The sequence below is a fragment of the Anolis sagrei genome, chromosome 2 (genome assembly GCF_037176765.1).
Source record: "Anolis sagrei isolate rAnoSag1 chromosome 2, rAnoSag1.mat, whole genome shotgun sequence".
In the NCBI taxonomy this organism is placed as follows: Eukaryota; Metazoa; Chordata; class Lepidosauria; order Squamata; family Dactyloidae; genus Anolis; species Anolis sagrei.
The window spans coordinates 115,132,417-115,154,824 of record NC_090022.1 but is presented as its reverse complement, the minus strand read 5'-3'; the positions used below and the strand labels follow the sequence as shown (position 1 = coordinate 115,154,824).

Sequence of the window (22,408 nt, the reverse complement as noted above, 5' to 3'; positions counted from 1 at the left end):
CAGAAATATAACCGGTCCCAAATGTTTTCCACAAATGAGAGGCCTCCAATACGAAATTGCAGCATTATAGAGTAAATTCAGTTGAATTATCCTTGCCTTGGGAGATCAGGGTTCAAATCTTTGTGCATCCACTGGCACCTTTAGTAATCATGGGCAAATCAACACTTCTTCAGCCACAAGGAAGGCAACAACAAGCCTATGAATAAATCTGCCAAGAAAACTCTAGAATAGGATCACCAGAAAATCAGTCAATCTTCAGCTCTGCTTTCTACAGTCATTTATATATTCACCTTTGATATATAAAGACTAAGGAGCTCTTCAGATGCAGAGAAAGGAGTGTCTTTCCCACACTTTTTTTCTGCTGCTGGAACAGAATCCCATGGAGGTCATCATATGACACTTGGCAACTTTCAGTGGAACTCCGCAGGGATCTGTTTCTGCAGCAGAAAGAAACGGAGCCCAGAGTGCCTCTGGAGGAAGCAGGTGTTACCTGACTCCTCATTGAAGAATCTGAACAGGTAGCAGGAAAAGACTGTTCTGAAGGGGAAAACAACATGGGAAGACAGGCCCAGAAAGGAGGGAACAGAGCCTAATGGTTCTCTCCACTGTCCCACGCTTTACTCCTGCCCATCTGGTGAGGTCCCAAGGCTGTAAAATATGGAACCCAATGAATAAGATGGGAAGAAACATTTCCAATTTAAGCCCCTTCATTTCCTGGAAACTTTCAGGCTGCAACTTGAAATGGAAGAATCCCTACTAAATTCAGTGGCATTTATTTCTGATTAGACATGTATATAATTCAGACATTAGAAAAGCTGTATTTTCTGTTTCCAAATTCCATTGGCCAGCCACAGCCAGATACCAAGATTTGTGATACCCCAAAATATACATTCCTTCTTCCGAATTGATCACAAAGCTGCAACTGGATTACTTTTATATTTTGGTTTCCTGAACTTTGATAAGATTACATGGTTACTCTGGACTGAACCCTACAGCTTTGTTCTGCATTTGTTTAGTTATAAATTCAAATTCTAATAATTAGATTTCCCAAGTAGTTTCCCACCAGTAGCCATTGTCCAGGCTGAGACAAGTTCCAAAGCTTCCTTTATTATTATAAGTGTCTTCACACCACTGTCCTAGGACTAAGTGTTAAGGGCTGTCTGGGACAGAGCTATTTTTGTTTGACCATACAATGAAATTTTTTGTATATCTGTTCCAAATTGTATTTTCTCGGTTTTGTCTCATTGCTTCCTTAATAATCAGACTAATCACCCTCTTTCTCTCCTTTTAGGTGGGCTCCTTCTTCATGATAAATCTCTGCTTAGTTGTCATTGCAACTCAGTTCTCAGAGACTAAACAGCGTGAGAGTCAATTGATGAAGGAGCAGCGAATCCGCCACCTCTCCAATGCAAGCACTTTGGCCAGTTTTTCAGAACCAGGAAGTTGCTATGATGAACTCCTCAAATATTTTGTCTACATCCTTCGCAAGGCCAGCAAACAAGTGGTAGAAGTTTACCGAACAACAGGTGTGAAGATGGGGTTGCTTTCTAGTCCAGCAATCAGGAGTAGTGCAGAGAGACAGCCATGCAAGCATCGACCACAAAAAAGATCATCAGTCCACCATCTCATTCACCATCACCACCACCATCATCACCACTATCACCTGGGCAATGGAAGCCTACAGGCACCGCGTGCCAGTCCTGAAATCAGCGATGTTGACACTAGCTCACTTCACAATGGTGCCAACAGACTGATGATTCCTCCCACAGCCAATCCCCATGCTGCTTCCAGCAATGCTGAATCTGTTCATAGCATCTATCATGCTGACTGTCATTTTGAGCCAATTCACTGCAGATCATCTCTCCTTCAGCCTGGTCTCAGCCTGCCTGGACCAGAGGTGCTTCCCAGAACTGTGGTTGGTAGCAAGGTCTACCCTACAGTGCACCCAAGTACATCCCAGGAGCTGCTAAAAGGCTTAGGAGAGCCCACGCTGAACCCCGGGATGAGCACACTGATGAGCCTTAACATCCCTCCAGGACCTTACAGTTCAATGCAGAAACTGCTAGAGACTCAGAGTACTGGTAAGTGTTAATGTTGGGTAGTCGATCTTACATGGCCTTTGTGCTGGAAGGGAGAACTGCTAATTCTCTCTCTTTTCTGTTCAGCTGTAACTAACATTGATAAAATATGAGATTCAAGTGAGGTGATACCTGGGTAATTCATTATGTCCTCTATTCAGAACCATGATGCAATAATCCATCACCATAAAGAATCAAAATAAAAGCTATGATAGATTCACCTTTGGGTTAACACAAGTCATAAATTACTTACAGGCATACAGTACACAAGTCAGTTCATTCTGGTAACAAATAGAGCCACACTTAAGCTGCTGAATCAATAGGAAACTGGCACAATGAATGCATCCCTGACCCAAACTATCCATTGTAAACATATCTTTACCTGTCTTTTTTTGGAAGTGTTATTTTCATATTTTGTCTATGAACAACATACATTGGGAAGGATTTGAGTGGGTCAAATTGCTCACACAATGGACCAAATTCAAGTAATGCAAGTTGTGCAAAGCATCCCAGACCTCTCTGTGGGAAAAAGCAGAGGTTCCATTTGCAATTCTCACTACCAGAAAGCCAAAAGTGGTGATCCAGCATTATGAGGTTGGCAGGTCTACCTGCTTCACCCTCATTCACAAGGATCTTGGACTTTGTGTTTTAATAAAGGGCTGTGCTCACAAGTCTTCAGGCCTCCCTTTAGAATCGTCTTCCAACTGTCTTGCAGTTAGTTCTGTGTTAATATTTGCCTAAAAGCAGTGAGAGGAAGTTGTTTGTTCACAAATGCCATTATATAATTCAAGCTGTTGAATCTGATAATAGATATTTACCTTTACAATGGTTACTTCCTAGTAGTGTTGCTCAAAATAAGATATAGACAAAATTCATGTTATGTGGGTTTGTGGTTTGACAATGAAGGAAGCAGTGATTAGCAAGTCTGTGTTCTGTCCCAATTCCAAATGAAAGTACTGGTTTGGTTTCAGTTAACTTAGCCATCTGTAAAATTAAGATATAGCACATTCATTTTTACATGGTGCACACATTTCTGTCTTTATGAAGGGGCCATACTTCCAAAATGTAGATCACTGGCATCGTATTCTGTCTGTATAAAAGGAAAAAGCTTTTATACTCTCAAATATGGCACAAGCAATATAATGAGGGACACTTGTCAGTTTTATAAGAGATGAGCTTTCTGGCTGTCAAGTAAGGGACACTTGGCAGTCCTATTTCCTACTTATTTCCACATTAATATGTTAACAGTAAAAAAACATGTGAGTGGCTAGTCTTTTACCTATGCCATTTTGGTCTCTTTTGTTTATAGTTCTTGTGCATGTTTACTAGCAAGAAGTAAATGTCCTCACATGCAAGAATTAAAAAGCTTTTCCTGCTGCAACAGATTGAGGATTTTTTTTCCATATTGCAATGATTTCTAAGACTTCTTTTGATTAAAAGTTGCTTGTACAAAAATTATTTTACACACACTCACACAAATCTATTTTGTAGATAAAACACATTTATTGTGTGTTTGTTTTTTGCAAAAAAGAAAAAAAGAAAACTCCCCCAGAAAGGTTTAGAATGGTTGATTATATTCTCTGTGGGATGTCCCACTGAATAATTCTTGTTGAGAAAATCCTACGTGAGAATCATCTACAGTGCATACTGGCTAGAATGCATTGCCTTCTGGCTTTAGTGTGAGATTGATTTGGTCCAAATTGTACTTTGGAAACTACCCCCTCAATTCATTACAACAGAGGTCGACAACTCTGGAGGGGCCACTTGAATCCATAGATCTTGGAGAACGAAACACCCTCATAGTCAATTAGCACGGCCATCCCAAATGCCTCAAACACATCCTAGGGGACAGGAGGGCATCTTCATGTTTTAGGGGCTTCCTGAACTGTTTCAGGCTGAAGATAAACACTTTAAAAATAGATAGTGATCATATATCCCTTCCTGTTCATTTAATGTTTCAAAAATAGCTTTTTCTGGGTCTAAATGGCCTCAGAAAAGCCCAAAATGTGATGGAAATAACATAGGGTATTTTGAGGCAATAAAATGCTTTTTTAAACCTGGGAGTAGGATGGAAAAGAGGTCTTCAAATGTGGGTGAAATGCCTCTCATGATACCTACAGGGCATTTCGGACCCTTTTTCCTGGGGTCCGTAAATTTAATCTGAGGGGAGGACTTACAGCCCATCCTTGTATTATAGCCAATGCCAACAGGAGTTTCCTCTATCCTCATTGTCTTTTGGAAAGCCTAAGGGTAGTCATCTGTTAAATGGGATCATCCATTGCAAGCAATGACTTCCAAATAGTATTTCAGGGGAAGCTATTAATATTGAAGAATCAGTGCACAGCGGGAGCATGGCAGCTGGCTGGTTTCAGTGTAGTCACTAATTAGTATAACGTCATATTCCAAGTGGCAAAAAACTGAGGGCTCTCTCTTTACCTGAACGACCAGACACAAAGGGTTTTGTGTATTTATTTATTTATTTATTTATTTTATTTGCTGCATTTGTTAACCGCCGCTCTGAGCCCTAGGGCGACTCGCGGCGGTGTACAACATATAAAAACACATTTCACAATAAACTACAACTACAAAAAACAACATATCCCTAATACATTATCATCTAATTACACTAAATCCGCTTCGTCTTATCATAGAATCATAACCAATCTCGTAGTCTACATTCCGTTCCAGTTGTCATTTCCAGTTACTGTAGCATTTAGTTAAATGCCTTCTCAAATAGCCATGTTTTTAGGCTCTTCCGGAAGGACATAAGGGAGGGCGCCTGTCTGATGTCAACAGGGAGGGTGTTCCACAGCCGGGGGGCCACCACTGAGAAGGCCCTCTCCCTCGTCCCCGCCAGGCATGCCTGTGAGGCAGGCGGGATCGAGAGAAGGGCCTCCCCAGACGATCTCAAGGTCCTCGTGGGCTCATAGGCCGAGATGCGGTCCGAAAGGTATTTTGGGCCGGAACCGTTTAGGGCTTTGTAGGATAACACCAGCACCTTAAATTGGGCCCGGTAGCAAATCGGCAGCCAGTGGAGCTGGAACAACAAGGGCGTTGTATGCTCCCTGCGTCCTGCTCCTGTTAGTAACATGGCTGCCGCGCGCTGGACTAGCTGAAGCTTCCGGGCCGTCTTCAAGGGCAGCCCCACGTAGAGAGCGTTGCAGTAGTCGAGGCGGGATGTGACCAGAGCGTGTACCACCGTGGCCAAGTCAGACTTCCCAAGGTACGGGCGCAGCTGGCGCACGAGCCTAAGCTGTGCAAATGCTCCCCTGGTCACCGCTGAAACCTGGGGATCCAGGCTCAACGATGAATCCAGGATCACACCCAAGCTGCGAACCTGCGCCTTCAAGGAGAGTGCGACCCCATCCAGCACAGGCTGTAACCCTATACCCTGCTCGGCCTTGCGACTGACCAGGAGTACCTCTGTCTTGTCTGGATTTAGTTTCAGTTTGTTCGCCCTCATCCAGACCATTACAGCGGCCAGGCACCGGTTCAAGACCTCGACAGCCTCCTTAGTAGCAGGTGGGAAGGAGTGACAGAGTTGGACATCATCTGCGTACAGATGACACCGCACCCCGAAACTCCGGATGATCTCACCCAGCGGCTTCATGTAGATGTTAAACAGCATGGGGGACAATATAGAGCCCTGAGGAACCCCACAGGTCAAAGGCTGTGGTGTTGAACAGGAGTCCCCCAATAACACCTTCTGGGTACGGCCCTCCAGAAATGACTGGAGCCACTGCAAGGCAGTGCCCCCAAGACCCATTTCCGCAAGGCGCCCCAGAAGAATACCGTGGTCGACGGTATCGAAGGCCGCTGAGAGGTCCAGGAGCACCAACAGGGACACACTCCCCCTGTCTAGCTCCCGGCGCAGATCATCCACTAAGGCGACCAAGACCGTCTCGGTACCATGTCCCGGTCTGAAACCAGACTGTGCCGAATCCAGATAATCCGTGTCTCTCAAGAATACCTGGAGTTGTGAGGCCACCACGCTTTCCATGACTTTGCCCAAGAAGGGAAGATTGGAAACAGGCCAAAAGTTGTCAAATTTAGTGGGGTCCAATGATGGTTTCTTCAACAGCGGTTTTATAATAGCCTGTTTTAGGCTCGCTGGAATCTTGCCTTCCCGAAGGGAGGCATTAACCACCACCGTTACCCACTCAGCCAATCCCCCTCTGGCCTCCCTCAGAAGCCAGGATGGACAGGGGTCTAGGATGGACGTGGTGGGCCTCATTCCTCCAAGTATCTTGTCCACATCCTCGGGCTTCACAAACTGAAAAGAATCCATCAAAATAGGACAAGCAGGTGCTTGTGTCACATCCTCGGAGACTGCATTTAACATGGTGTCCAGCCCAGAACGGATCAAGGCGACTTTGTCCGCAAAGAACCGAGCAAATGCTTCGCAGCGCGTGACCGAATTGTCAGGGCTCCCGCCTGAGGTGGCGGGAGTTAAAAGACCTCTGACAATCCAAAACAACTCCGCCGGACGGTTTTTTGCGGACGCAATAGTGGCCGCAAAGAAAGTTTTCTTTGCGGCTTTTATTGCCGCGGCATATGCCCTTAGAAAGGACACAAACCGTGTTCGATTTGACTCGCTTGGGTCCGAGCGCCACACGCTCTCTAGTTCCCTCTTTCTTCGCTTCATCACTGCCAACTCCTCGGTGAACCAAGGAGCTGGTTTAGCTCGGCTACTTGAGAGGGGACGTTCCGGAGCGATCATGTCAATTGCCCTGGTCATCTCCCCATTCCAGAGAGCGACCAAGGCCTCAACATGGTCACCTGCCGAGGTGGCGGGAAAATCCCCAAGAGCCGTCAGGAATCCATTCGGATCCATAAGCCTCCTGGGGCGGACCATCTTAATGGGTCCTCCACCTTTGCGGAGGTTAGGGGGCGCAGTGAGCCTAAATCTGATCAGGAAGTGGTCGGTCCATGGCAACGGAGAGATGGACAACTCCTCCACACCGCCACCCTGCTCCCATCCCTGGCAGAAAACCAAGTCCAATGTATGTCCAGCACAGTGGGTGGGGCCAGATATTTGTTGGGACAGCCCCATGGTTGCCATGGCAGACATGAAGTCCTGAGCCGCTCCTGTGAGGGTCGCCTCGGCATGGATATTGAAGTCCCCCAGCACAAGGAGCCGTTGAGACTCCAACGCCAGGCTCGAGACCACCCCCGCTAGCTCAGGTAGGGAGACTGTAGTGCAGCGAGGTGGACGGTACACTAGCAGAATCCCTATTCTGTCCCGGTCTCCCACCCTCAGGTGGACGCATTCAAAATTTGTGGTCTGCGGGATGGGACTCCTGGTCAGATGGATGGAATCTCTATAGACCACTGCGACCCCGCCTCCCCGTCCCCCGTATCTCGGTTGGTGCTGTACGGAGAAGCCTGGAGGACAAAGCTGGGTAAGATTTACGCCTCCAGCTTCATCCAGCCAGGTCTCCGTGATGCACGCCAGGTCTGCCCGCTCGTCCAGGATTAGATCCTGGATGAAGGTCGTTTTACCGTTGACAGACCTGGCGTTCAATAGCACCACCTTTAATCCAGAGGGCCCGCTCACCTGGTTACACCAATTTACCTTAGGAGACTGGTTTGGGATTATTAATGTAGATAAGCGGTCCGAATTAGGCCGAATTTGAGGTCTCCTTTTTCCGCATCTCCCCCTCCCCACCACGACCTCTATGGGGGCCCCTCGGCTAGTGGAACACCTCCCCTCCTCCATGCTGCAATCCAAAACCAAGGTCTTAGTTTCTGTTTCGGTAGTTGTTTGGTTTGTTGGCCCTTGCCAACTCCCTTGCTCCCCTTTCTCCCCCCTCCCCGGCTCATTATTGTTCACAGGCTCCAGCCCCCCTCCTCCCTTGCCCCTTCCACTGGTCAATAATAACAGGGACAGCACACATAGGGGGATGGGGCACCACATGGATAGCAGTAGATTCAGATGGTAATAAGCGTTCCAGCCACGACAGTTAGAGAGTTCGTAAAGTGCAAGAGTCTTAAAGTGCAACACTATCAACAACACAATTCAGTCCGCAATGCAACTGCGTGCCGTTGGGGCAAATTCATAAAGTGCAGGGATCTTAAAGTGCAACAGATACCCAAATCTAGTTCTCGACGCTAACTAAAGTGCAGCATGGAGGGAAAGGGAAGGGGGGGCAAGTGCTGGTACGGTTTAGCAGCAAGTGGCAGGCGCCTTAAGTGCTATATTGCGATCTTATATCAAATTTGCAACAAAGGACAAAGTGCTATATTGCGTTCTTATATCAAACTAGCAGCAAAAGACAACCAACATATCATTTTTATAGTATAGTATAGTGTACATATCATTTTTATAGTATCTTTCTATATTAACCGGGGGGGGGGGGAGGATGTCCATAGCCCAAATAATGCCACTGCAGTGCTGCTGAAATCATATGCAATGGCTTCTCCTAGTGCAATTGCAATATTCCTAGTATCTTCCGTGAGTGTGATTCTCTTCCCACCTTTACACAACTGCATATGGTGAAACTTTTTTCAAAAGTATACATGTGCTATATAGGAAAGTGGGGTCAGCCGCATTGTGAGGAACAATGTTAGAAGGAACCATAATAAACAAAGCGGTATCAAAGTGCTAGTAAAGAAGGAATGTGAAATTGAAATTTCCAGTACTGCTCTGTTTCTGTTTGCTTTCACAACATGATGGTTGCAATAAACAGCTTTGTGTGATAAAGTCTACAATGAGGCAGCTTTGAACTCTTGCCAGTGGATCACTTGTACACACACACATTGACAGAGATGCACAAACCCTTTCAGAGTTGTGGGCTGAACCTCAAAATGAAACACTGCATATCTTCAAAACTGTAAATCTCTAAATGTTTTACTGTGTTAGAGGATGGTAATAAGCAGTCCAAGGTATTTCCATCTTTAGGGAAAATTGCTGTTAGAATGAAGATATCGCAAAAGTGTGTTGTCAAAGACTTACATGGCCAGAATCACTGGGTTGTTGTAAGTTTTTTGGGTTGTATGGCCATGTTCCAGAAGCATTCTCTCCTGACATTTCACCTGTATCTATGGCAGGCATCCTCAGAGGTTATGAGGTCAGTTGGAAACAAGGAAAATTGGGTTTATATATCTTTATAATGTTCAGGGTGGGAGAAAGAATTCTTGTCTGTTGGGGGTAGGTGTGAATGTTTCAGTGTTTTTGAAACATTCACACCTACCTCCAACAGACAAGAGTTCTTTCTGGACATTCCATAAATATATACACCCCATTTTCCTAGTTTCTAACAGACCTCACAACCTCTGAGGATGCCTGCCATAGATTCAGGTGAAACGTCAGGAGAGAATGCTTCTGGAACATGGTCATACAGAAAGCTTACAACAACTCACTATCACAAATGTATTAGAGCATACTTCTGGAATTTGGTTCAGGTTCAGACAAAAGTCAAATGTAGTTCTAATTAAGGTAAACAATATATGTTGTATGAATAATTTTCTGATTGGTTTGATGCTTTAAAAAATAAAGTGAAAGAAATGCTTTGCTTTTGCATGGAATTTGCTACAGTTGAATCATACCCCTTTCAGGTTGGAATTCTGCTGAATTAAAAGAAGGTATTTTGATTTTCTTTCAGGTCCTTATCAAGGTTCCTGCAAAATTTCCAGCCAATGTGGGAAATCTGACAATATTTGTAGCCCAGAAAGCTGTCCATACTGCATGAAAACCTTGGCGAACAAACCAGAGCAGACAGACAATGAGACAGGCGATTCAGACAGTGATGGAGTCTACGAATTTACCCAGGATGCTCACTACAGTGATCAGAGGGACCCTCAGCGATGGAAAACCCGGGGGAAAAACACTTTAAAGCTTCTGGCCTTCTGGAAGGTGGTTTGTGAGACATTTCGGAAGATTGTAGACAGCAAGTACTTTGGCCGTGGAATCATGATAGCTATCCTGATCAATACTCTCAGTATGGGGATTGAGTATCATGAGCAGGTAAGCAAAACTTTGTCCATACTTTAGTGCCTATATTTTCTCTACAGCAGACAAGTCCCAATTGTTGACCTCATAGGTCCCTCCTGGTTTGACTTGTAGTCCCAGGAGTGGGATTCATACTGTACAGCCCTGGTTAACGCTTCCCCCCTTTGTTATGCCTTACTTTGCTTAGTGGCATTTGTTCTGTCTGCTGTGAAATGAGCCTGCAGAGTTTTGCAAGGGCAAGAAAACTGGCAGTTCCTGACAGAGCACTTTGTATACTGGCTAGTGTGCAGGTCTGCACTACTGAGGATCATATGGTTACTCTTGTTGGCTTGGAGTGAGATAAGGCAAGGATGTGTGAAAAGTGGTCTGGTATGTTTGGTGACTGTCAGTGCTACCATAAGGCAGTGGAAGACATATCTGTAATGGATGCTTGGAGGCAACTGGTTGATGGAGCAGTGAGCAAGCTGCAACATGGTGTGGGAAGATCACACTATGCATGCTGTGTCTCTTATGTTGCTGCATTTGGGTGCAGTAAGAGATATGGACACATTGTCAATGGTGACTGCCTAGCATCTGGCAGTAAAGTTGGGGAGGGAACCATCTTTTCATTTGCCTCAGGCAGCGGAATATTTTGGCCTGTACTTGTTTGCTGGGTTGTCACTGCAGCGACAAGATGGCAGCTGATACAGAAGTCTCAGGGGATGATTGTGGCAAGTAAGTGGGGCACTGAAATCATCCTGAGTTTGTATTTGAACTTTACAAGAACTATCCAAGATAAGGATTACTATCCACAAAGCAGCATCAGAAAAAATTGACTAATTTTTTAAAGTTCAGACTAAACCCTCAAGTAGATTCCCAGCCCAAGTAATGTGGAAGACACCAGCCACCGCTGGTAAGTGAAACAGAAAGTTTGCAAGTTTTAATGTTACAGAAATAGCAGATTTCCATTAATCTGCCACATGCCTTAAGACTATTTGCTTATGTTAATCAATCATTTATATTTGATTTTGTAATAGCTACCTTGCAAACAACATATCATGAAATATGCAAACTGTACCATAAAGTCAGTACTTTAAGTGCATGCTTTGGGGGTTTTTTTCTTTTCTTTCTCTTTTTAATAGCAGTCTTTGCCATATAATTTGGCTGATTTGATGGTATCTTCTCCCACTTAAAACTGTCTTTGCTCAAGTCAATCATTTTGTGGGAAATATAGTTACTTAGAAGTATATTTGATGGAACAAGCAGTTCTTACGATCAAAATCAAAAAATAATCACACTGACTGCATTCCCTTACTGTCAAGTGGCACAAGTGATGTGAAACATGCTCTGATTTCTATAGGTTTGTGTCAGGGCAGTTCCTTCTAAAAGGATGAATCAAAGGCATTTCCTCCTAGTTCTATCAAATACCGCCCCCCACCCATGTCACATTTATTTTGTGTTGTTTCTTGTTCAAATTCCTAAATTATCAGTAAATTTGATTTGTAGAGTATACTGCAATTTTTCAGTAGGATCTCAGAATTGAAAGTTCAAAAAAGCTGTGGAAAAAAAGGTGCCACCAACCTGGTTTCATGTCTATTACAAATTCAAGATGCTTGCACACATATATTCTAAGCCTCTCCTTCGTGGAGGAAAAGAGGTCCAAAGAGGGATCTGGTTCTCTCATTGTAATAGATCAATCAAATGTACATCATGTAAGATCTGCTAACCTTAATTTGGGTCCTACTGAGATTCCTAAATGCATCATTTAAGTCGATTGGTTATCAGACTCAACTTCCTGGAAAAGTAAGAGCTTTTCGTGTCTTTCTGGAGGCTATTTTACAGATTATAAAACTCACACGTGAGTGGCAGTCTTCATTCTTGTAACAAAAATGCCTCTGTGATATAAATGATTGCTGCAAAGAGAAATACAGACTGAGTATCCCTTATCCAAAATGAATTTGGTTTGTAGTTTTGTATGAGTCAACCTAATTTGTACTTCCCGAACCAATGTGTGACCCAGAATGCCAACTTCCCAACATTTCACAATATTCTGATACAATGCAAAGATAAATAAGAACATTGTAGAAAGCAGAAAAAGATAGACAGTCACAGGCAATTATGCACCTTCTCAACACCTCCCTGTCCAGTTTTCAATTCACAATGTCCTGATATTATGTCAATTAAATAAAAAAGAAACTAAATTTCACACCTCTGCAAGTAATATGTAGCTTGTTCTTATACTAAAGAGAGTTTCAAAAATTGAACTTGTACTGGCAGTCCCCAAGTTACAGACATCTGACTTACAAATGACTCATAGTTAAGAATGGGGGTGAAACAACAAGAAGTGAGAGAAATCTTCCCCTCAGAAGGGAAATTCACTCCTGAAAGAGTTATCATAGGGAAAAGTGTCTCCACTGAAGCTTTGTCATGAATCCTTGTTTTCACAGCAAGCCAAATTTTTCAAACTCCAATTATCACAGAGACAGAAAGTGATGTGAAATCTTCTCAACAGCAGTACAGAGAGCAAAACAAACACCACAGGGGTGTTAACCCTTCCCTTATGCTATCTAAAGTGTGTGTGTGTGTGTGTGTGTGTGTGTGGCTGGAGCTAAACTTTAAAAATGTACCTGTTCCAACTTACAAACAAATTCAACTTAAGAACAAACCTACAGAACCTAGCTTGACTGTTACTTGGAGACTGCCTGTACTGTGCTTGTTTGGTGAGGCCAACAATTCACTTGTGCCTTTAAATGACCTTCTTCACTGAATTTTCCTCCTAGGCAGGCTTGGTAGAGACTATGCCACGCTGAACACATTGGGACTTCCTCCTAAACATACTGAGTAGCCATCATCAAATCGGTGCCATGCCTCACACACTTGTTGGACTGCCGTGGTTATCCTGGCTGGGAATGATGGTAGCTGCCATCCAATGTATTAGATTAGTGAAGGATGATATTACTATTTTTTATTTTGCTTCTTTCTTAGTTTTGTTTTGTTTTAGTCATTTGATGCTGCTGTACACAGTTACCTTAAATCTATTTTTTTGCTGCTATCTTTCTGTGTTGGATTGGTAGTTGCCTACTAAATACTGCAGGTGGAATTGCAAATCCTGATGCCATTATGGTGTATTAACGCCTCAGTGGCTCTACATTGTGGGGGATGAGGCACACTTGGTGTGCTAAATGTGTCCCTTTGAGCCAACATGTTTCTGGAAACCTTAATGCAATGTGGCTGATTAACCTTTGTTTTCATTATTCCTTAAATGGAGAGGCACTCTTTTGGCTTACCACACACATCTCTCATATGCTGCTTGACCTTCATTTGATGACCTTACTCAAACTAAATCTCCATAGTCAAAAGAAAGATTGACTGATTGCTTTAGAAATTTATTAATTCTTTCAAGAATAATACCAAGAATATCATTTCTTTGGAACCTGAGGGAAAACTAGAAAACCTGATGCAAAGTTCACATTCTACATTTTTGATCATTGAAAGCAGAGGTGGAAATGTCATCTCTGTATAAGTTGGCTATTGCTTCTTGCAATGGGAACACAGCACCACTTCTCTCCATGCAAAATAAATTGACTAGCAACATTGCACATAGGAGATAGCAATGATAGCCAGGGTATTTTGCTCAGAGTGATGCTATGTTGTTCTCAGGCACAAGAAGGCCATTGTGGAGGGACCGAGGTCTTCTGGGCTTTAGCTCCTTTAGTATGGTGTGCCTAAGAATGTGGACAAAAGAGGACTATGGGATGAGCCTTGGGGGATATTATGCTAGGAGGAATCTTGGGCTCAGGCAAGTTGTGAGTAAGTACTTTTTGAGTTTCAAAGTGTTGGCTTTAAAAAATAATAGTATCATTATAGAGAGTGTAATATCCCAGTTTTCCCCCAAACTCTCCAAGGGAATAGTGGATGTTGAATCCTGTTTTATTAATTTGTCTGATTAAAGTGTCAGAAGAGAAGAGAGAGAGATGTGGGGTTTTTTTTCCCTGTAAACTCCTGCAGCTTACAGTGTGCAGTTTCATAATCTGACAGTTATGAGATAGGGAATTAGAGTTGAGGATTGATGGCTCTGGTCTTTCTGCTGTGATTATAAATTGTGAATGTGACCTTTCCTCTTATACTTAAGAGCAAACAAATCAGTTTTGCTAAATGTATCTTCATTGTTGAATTGTTTAAAAACAAATGAAGGCTCTTCAAAGCACTTGACTTTATTAGTTTTTAATATTAGGCTTTCTTGCTTTCTTAATGCAAATTTAAAGCCTTGGGCAATTCCACACATATAAAAAATCTTGGCTTTGTCAGTTATACCAAGCTGAAGAATTCGCCATCTCAGATGTTGGTGTTAGGCCATCACAATTGTAATACTGAAAAGTAGTACTTTGCGTCACAAGAAACAGAAATCATGATAGCTGCCACGAGCATTGACAATCATGTGCCCTTAATTTGGGTTGACTAGACAATATTAGGCTGGTAAAAGACAATGTGGTTGCACTTCCTTCTCTCCACATTTTCAAGCCTATGTACCTAATCTGGATCTTCCACTCAAGTAACGAAATTGAAATTTATATCAGTATTTGCACCTTGAATAATGGTTCCACATTCAAAACATAAATTCAAAACAAAACATGTAGAAAAATTTGAACAAAAAGAAGATAAACAAAAATATGCACAATGGAAAGTGAAATTGAAAAATTTGCCCATGAGTGCTAATGGCACAACATAGAGACTAATTCAGATGTCTATTACAAATTAAATTTCTTAGAACGGGCAGCATCATCTCTTCCTAGTCTGTGCCATTTTTGCATGCATTTGTTAACAGGTCTGTTCCATACAGTTTCTTAGTTGCTTGGGAAGTTAATACGTTTTAATCCACGCAAACATTTGCCTTTCAATACAAATTTTACAAAATGTTTTCCTGTAAAAACATGCTTCTAAACAAGAAAAAAGAATCCATTGCCTCATGAAAGACTAACAGGTTTCTCTAGGACAGGCCTATGTGGGCTGCAGTCCACAAAATCCTTATGACAAATAAAACTTGTTAATCTAAGGTGCTGTTAGATCCTTGTCATTTGTGCTATAGCAGATTAACATAGCTCCCTGTCCTCTCCCATGCTTCTCATTATATGTCATCTCTAAATACATATTTTAAATGCTTTTTAATATATCTTTCAAGTTGAGAGCTACATCAGAACATTCAGGACACATGAAACCTGTTGGATGATTGAGAACTTTCATACAGTAATCGGTGAGGAGCAGATGGCCATACTGGAATTCACAAAGGTGTAATTCTTGAGGCTTCCCTCTTGTTTAGCAGGAAGTCTGTGTTTTATCTCAAATTAATGAACAACTTTGAGAAATGTGCTGTTAGGAGTTTTTTGCTGATACTCATTTAATACCCACTATCATGTGGGTAATTATTGTAAGGTGTTAACATTAATGTTCTGAAAGACCAAGTGTGCTTTGGGAGCAAATAGGGGTGGATCCTTAGACAACATTCACAGCTCTGGCCGTGTACTTTGGAACAGAGAAGCACAGGTGCTAGAGACCTCAAATAACCATGCAACATTGGACAACCAAGACTCCTGTATGGTTAAACCTCATCCAGGGTGATCAAATGGTAATTACAAACTCCTTATCAAAACACATAATAAGAGATAAATGCAGTTGCTACTTCCAAGTATGCTTCCATTTTCTTGTTCTTTGTGAAGCTGGTACTCAATTACTCCTAAAGTTCCTCCTGTTTGTGATGTATTTCTCTCCAGATCTCTTGACCTTCATGGTCTCACTGAATCCTGGGTTCCTGCCCATAATACCTTTACTTTAGCTGCCCTGTCTGTTGGAAGGCTCTTTTCCCCCCAATAAAAGTCAACATAAGAGTAAGGAGAGGTGGATCTCCTATTATCTCACTCATGCCAATTTCATCTTTTTTTTCTTTTCCATCTTTCAGTTCTTCGAGGCTCATGCTGTGAGATACGTTTTGCCTCGGTACCTGCAGCTTGTACTCATCTACTGTCTACTTGGCCTATTTCCTGATTTTGATTCTTGGTTGGTGCTCTTTATCTTAGATGATATTCCCACTCTTTTTATGGGTGATGTTAATGTTCATGTAGATGATTCAAAAGATCCCACTCTCGTTTTCTCTCTTTCCTGTCTTCTTTTGGGCTCAAGCTCAATTCACCTACACACACTCCCTTGGCCATTGGCGAATTGTTCTTATTAAAAATTGTTCTCTCTTGCTTTTCACTTATTTAATTTCTGTTATCTGATCATCCTTTCTTTCTTTTGCACTTGTTCATAAGCCTTCTCCTTGGTATTCTGTTGCTCAATATTTTAAAGAGCATCATTCTGTTAATTCTGAGGTCTTGTCACAAGCACTGGTCTCTAATTCAGTTGGTTTCTCCGATTCTTCTGTTTTTGTTTACTCAACTCAACTTTTATTTTCATTTATTATGTGCACAGCTTCTTCTACCAAACATCAGCCTTGGCTTACTCATTTTATTCAGCATCTTCCTTCCTGCTCTCCCTCAGATGGATATTTGTGGAGAATAACTATGGAGTGGGCAAACTACATCCATTATAAACTCTTTCTTCTTTATCTTGTGCTATATTTTTGACCAAACAGAAATAATATACTTCACCCAAAACATCTCTTTATTACCATTAATTCTCCTTCAAAGCCCTTTCCTCTCCATTCACCAATTTCTGCTCATGATTTTCCTTTAAAAATAAAATTGAAAAATCCATTCTGAACCTTCCTCATCACCAACATATCAGAACTATCCAAAGTGTTGACATCTTTGAATTCTTCTGCCTGCTTGCTTGATCATCTTCCTTCTCATTTAACTAATGCTTCCCCCACCACTCTCCTTCCTTTGTCTACATTAGTAATCAATCCCATTCTATTAGTTCATTTCCTACTCTTTCTCCAGTTCTTAAGAAGGCTCCACTTAATCCATCTTTTCTTTCTAATTATCACACTGTTTTACTGTTGCCATTCCTCTTGAAAGTTTTGGAGCAAATTTGTTGTGACTGTTGCCCAAACATGTTTTCTTGTATTTCTGTAACAGATCTCATTCATCTGTAGCTTGCCTTTCACTCACATTACAGATTATCTCTATGAAGCCAGATCAAAAGACCTATATTTAGACCTTATTCTCCATGATCCCTTGGCAGTCTTTGACACAGGCCCCATTTACCCTGCCATATGATGCAGCTTGAAAGTGCATTTCATGGTCAGTGTAGATGCATATATTGCTGTTCAGTGTAGTTAAATTGCATTTTTGACTATACCATGCTGTTTCAAAGTATATTATATTGCAGTGTAGATGTGCTCACAGTTGTTCGTGCTCTTTTTGTGGGATTCACTTTATTACATAAGGTTTACAGATTCAGTCCTCTGACAGTTTACATTTTACCTCTCAGGTTAGTCATTTAAGGTAGTAGGTGAAGGTCTTGTGTCTTCTTTTCCTCTGTTCAGCTGCGGTTCCACAGGCCTGTTCTATGCCTTTTGTTGTTTTCTTTGTTTTCACTTTATATTTGTTTCTTGTTTTCTCTTTAGGTAAACTTATCAATGTGTGTGGTTTTCAATATCGTCTTTATGCTGATGACACTCAGGGCCCTTACAAACAGCTCTATATCCCAGAATATGGAGACAGAAAATCCTACAATATTTGCTTTGAACTGGGTTATTTGAGCCTACGCTCAGATAATGTGGGATTTTCTGCCTTGGTATTCTGGGATATAGGGCTGTGTGGAAGGGTCCTCAGTTGTGTTTCTCCACTTCAGAATACTCTTCTGACATCAAACACCATATTATAGCATGCCCTTTAGGAAAATCAGCATGGATGTTTCATTGTTGCCTAAAATGTAACATAGAAAATACATAACTACTGTATTTATTTTTCCCCCAAACCTTTTTACAATTTTCATTTCATAGCAGTGCTCCCATTTATCTCATGAAGGAAGACATAATCTTGACTTTATTTGTTATTGTTTTGTGTGTTGATATGTCATGTGTGTTGATGGCACTATGTAGATAATTTATGATGATGATGATGAAAAAGAATAAGATGCCATTGAACACATGCTATTGTTCCCAAAGCTCTTCTAGCACCCAGGTCTGATAAATTTTGGGAAGCATTTTAGAAAGTATTACCCATTATTTCTGAGTATGTTGCTAATGAGTCATGAACAGCCTGCAAGAAAAACATTAAAAAGAGGAACAACTCAGTACATTCATTTTTAGGAAGTTAGCTATTCAGCAGAAGGACCTGTCATAATTGCTTAAGGCATCACATAAGCTATCCTTAAACAGGTTTTATAATAAGGAGAAATGGGTTTTTTTGTTATTAATAGAAGTCAGTGGCAGATTTCATTCACATTTTAGATTTGCTACCTGCTTTTAAAACGATGCTGTGTCTTACTGAGAAAGAAATTCAAGAGTTATGTAGCAGAAGGAAACATAAATGCATTTAGATGCAGCTATATTGATCCACAGTGTCCAGGTCCATTCAGCGGGAATTAATGGTATGCTTGCTCTCTGTATCATCTATGAAAGAGCCCTGATATCCCTGACATCCTACACATAACATTCAGCTGCTCTGCCTCCCAAAGAGCTAAAGGACCTTGACCTCACCAATTATTTGGAACACAGAAACTCCTAACATGCTGAGAATCAATTGATCTGATGACACAGTTATTTCAGCCAGAGCTAAAACTAGCCTCCAATAGTACCCTTGAGATTGGAAGAAACATTATTGAATATATGGCAGAGATCCCATTAGGGCAAACGACCTGGTACGAGGAAGTAACTGTGAAAAGCAGCAAATAAACCAGTCATTTCTAGTTTAATCTCAAAAAGGTAAGCAAAGAGATTAATTAAGGTCCTGAAGAAGCAACTTGCAGTGGGATGGGGAAGGAATAATTATAACCAAAATAGTTATCATTATCATCGCAGGGGAAGACAAATATTTTATTTAAAATTTATTTAAAACTTTTATATCCCGATGTTCTCTAACCTCCGTAGAGGTACTCAGTTTAATGAGTGTTGTGGGGGTAGCCCCCAAACATCAATCAAAAAGCAGAAAAGTGCATCCAACAAAAGGGTAGAAGGAAAGCTCAAATATCTGCTTGCTGCATTTGAAAAAAAATACATTGGTTTCTAAGCACTGGTTTTCTCCAACAGACATCTACATTACTTTTCTCTCTTACCTCTAGTTCATTCATTTTAGTTACCCTTGAATTATTTACTTATTTACCCTATTTATACTCTGCCTTTCTGTACCCCAAAGGGGACTCAAGGTGACTTATGTCCTCATCACACTAGAGAATGAATCCACTTTCAATCCAGTTGCTGCCTCCTGCAGAATTCTGGGGTTGGTAGTTTAGGGAGAAGACTTTAACAATCTCACTAAACTACAAACCCCAGAATTCTGCAGGAGGCAGCAAGCGGATTTAAAGTGGATTCATTCTCTAGTGTGATGAAGTAGTTACATATAGGCAACTATTCAATGCCTTAGAACACATGCAATCCCAATTAAAATTAAAATTGATTCAAGCCTGTAGCTGGGGGGGGGGGGGGTTAAGGGTTCACCTCATCCCCACCCCGAAATGTTTCCGGTTATAGAAAACCTGGTTTACTCATAAATTGATTAGCCAGTTAAAATTCATGAGTAAAACAGTTTTTTTAACATGAAACATTTTGGGGGTGCATGGTGGGGTTGAATCCTTAACTCCTCCCCCCTCCCCTTCCTGGCTACGGGCCTGCCTTGATTACTGAACTGCTTGACTTTCAAGCATATCTATCAAATCAAGCTAGGCCCATAGGCAGGCCTTTAGGAACTATACAGCCAAATATCTACTTGCTTAAAAGCCCAGGTAGTTCCCTGGCTGTCATTCCTAAAAAAAAGAGGAGGATGAGCAGGAGGGATGAAGTGTATGGATACAGCGGGAGCTGTGAACTACTGCTGGTAAGCTATTATTCAAAAGTCTAGAAAAAGCAATTTAATAGAAGAGAATTTCTAACAGCAACAAAAACTCTACAAAGGATGCTTTGCTCAAAATGATAGTTAATGTGCACACTCAGTTTGCAAAATACCAGGGTAACCTTTTTGATGCACTTTTTAAGCTCATTTAAGAGTTTTAATGCTTAATCCTTACTGCATCAAACAGCAAGGGTCTTGAGCAGGTGATGATACAAATGTTGGAAAGTTGTCACTAAGTAACATTAAAACCTAATAACCACTCCATCTGTTCCCCTGGATGTAAGGAAACTGTGCTTGCAAAATGAATAAGAAAGTGGTAGATCAACAGAAGAATTCAAGAATTTCTTTCCTTGTAGAAATGTGGGCAAGTCCCGTAACAGTAGTACTCTATGCATAGGAATGCTTAAGATGCAAGGAGCCTTTGTCTGCAGCAGACCAGCATTGAGTATCCAGGTAAAAGATTGGGATTCTTGGTTGCTTGAAGAGGCTGGCAGCACGTTTTGCGCTATAAGTACAATAGACTTCGCAATTTTAAAGAACTTTGTCTCTATGGGTTGTGTATCTGTTATCTGGAAATATGAAATCCAAAATGCTCCAAAATTGTCCACTTGGGTGATTCAGAAAGTAACACTTTGCTTTCTGATGGTTTGATGTACATAAACTTTGCTTCATATACAGTACTAAAATACTAAAAGTGTTGTTTGTGTAATTATCTTCAAGCTAGATATATAAGGAACATAAATGAATTTCATGTTTAGAGTGGGCTAAAAAGTCTCATTATGCATATACAAATATTGCAAAATCTGAAAAAAAAATTCCAAAGTATTTCTTGTCTCAAGCATTTTAGATAAGGAGTACTCAAACAGTATTAAAGAAAATGTCGTGTTCACTATTTCAGAGTTCAAACTTGAGATATGGAGACAGTTCCTTTATTTTATTTTATTTTTATATGGAGACAGTTCCTGATGGTGTTGCTAATTATCATTAAACATTTTGGAGAGGATAGTGATGGAAATGAAGATTAGGCTTGATCAACAGGGTAATAAAAAACGACAGAGTAATCCTATCTATGCATTTGCAAAAGGAAGGTCTTTTGAATTTAATATGAAATGCTTATATATTTCAGTCATGGTTTTGAGAATTTCTTTGAAGAGACAATAGAAAAAGTCAGGAGAATTGGGGAGAAAGCGGAAAGAGAAGGAGAGAGACAAAGTAGTATAGACGGGAAGGGGAAAAAAATACTTTGCCAAGAATTGTGTGTGGGAGAAGGGAAAAGAGGATGGTAATGAGAAAGAAAGAGAGAGAAGAAGAAAAAGAAATGTAGTTAGGATCTGTGAAGAGAGTCAGAGCCCTTCTACACTGCCATTTAATCTGGAACATCAAGGCAGATAATCCACATTATCTGCTTTGAACTGCATTATCTGAGTTCACACTGCCAGATAATCCAGTTCAAAGCAGATAATGTGGATTTTATACACAAAAATGCAAGGAAGGGGAAAAATGCAAGGAAGGGGGAAAGGGAGAGAGACAAAAGGGAAAGAAAAGAAACTCAACTAAGAATTGCACTCAGGAGTAAGGAAGATGTAGGATGTAGGGGGGAACAAAAGTGAATTAGGAAACAAGAGAAGGTGGCCAAAACCAGGAGTTATGTGAAAATAAGGGAGGAAAAAAGATGCAGGGAATAAGGGAAAAGGGAAAGAAGACATTTTGCTGAGAGTTGTAGTGTGGCAGAAAAATGGAATGAGAAAGAGTAATGAAATCAAAAATTAAGAGAGAAAGGAAACTCACACCTAAACTCACCCACCATTCACCATAATCATAGCCAGGCCCGTAGCCAGGATTTTGTTTCGGGGGAAGCTGAGTTTGATTCGGGGGGGGGGGGGGGGGCTGAGTCTGAGTGAAAGAGGGTCTACCCTAGCAAACCTTTTATATCGTTACCCCAATACCCCCATGCATATGGCATATATTGAGTGATCAGATCATGATATGAATAAACATAACAGTTTAAATAATGTGCCAGTAAGGCCTTCTCGCTGACCACCATGAGAATTGGGGGGGGGGGGGGGGGGCTGAAGCCGGCTACATGCCTGATCATAGCAAAAGGCTGAATTGACTTTTCAGCCCTTTAGGCTTGAATAAGAAAGTTGGGAATAAACTGAATGGCATACAACTGCAGCATGCTTCAATTTTTCCTTAGGTATGCCAACATGTAAGGTTTATGTCCAAAGGGGCAGTTTTTGAATAAGTTGGTGAATAAATTAAATACTTTAAAATGTCCTACACAAGGTCCTTGTGAATTAACCCCTTGTGAGAGACAGCATAATAGTAATTAGATTAGTGGCCATTCTTTGAATCTTGAAAGTCAAATCAGGGCTTTAGTAGTATGCTAGGAGTGCAGATATATTTTCTGT

At 41.4% G+C, this 22,408-nt stretch overlaps 1 protein-coding gene across 11 annotated transcripts in view; it reads left to right on the top strand.

Annotated features, from left to right (window-relative positions):
* The window catches only part of CACNA1G (calcium voltage-gated channel subunit alpha1 G), a 420,834-nt gene that overhangs the window by 232,768 nt on the left and 165,658 nt on the right, over positions 1–22,408 (top strand). For all 11 annotated transcript variants that reach the window (XM_060764775.2, XM_060764774.2, XM_060764777.2 and 8 more), the window contains exons 8-9: positions 1,292–2,081; positions 9,683–10,044. In XM_060764775.2, the coding sequence (XP_060620758.2) occupies positions 1,292–2,081; positions 9,683–10,044 (1,152 nt within the window). The remainder of the gene's footprint in view (positions 1–1,291; positions 2,082–9,682; positions 10,045–22,408) is intronic.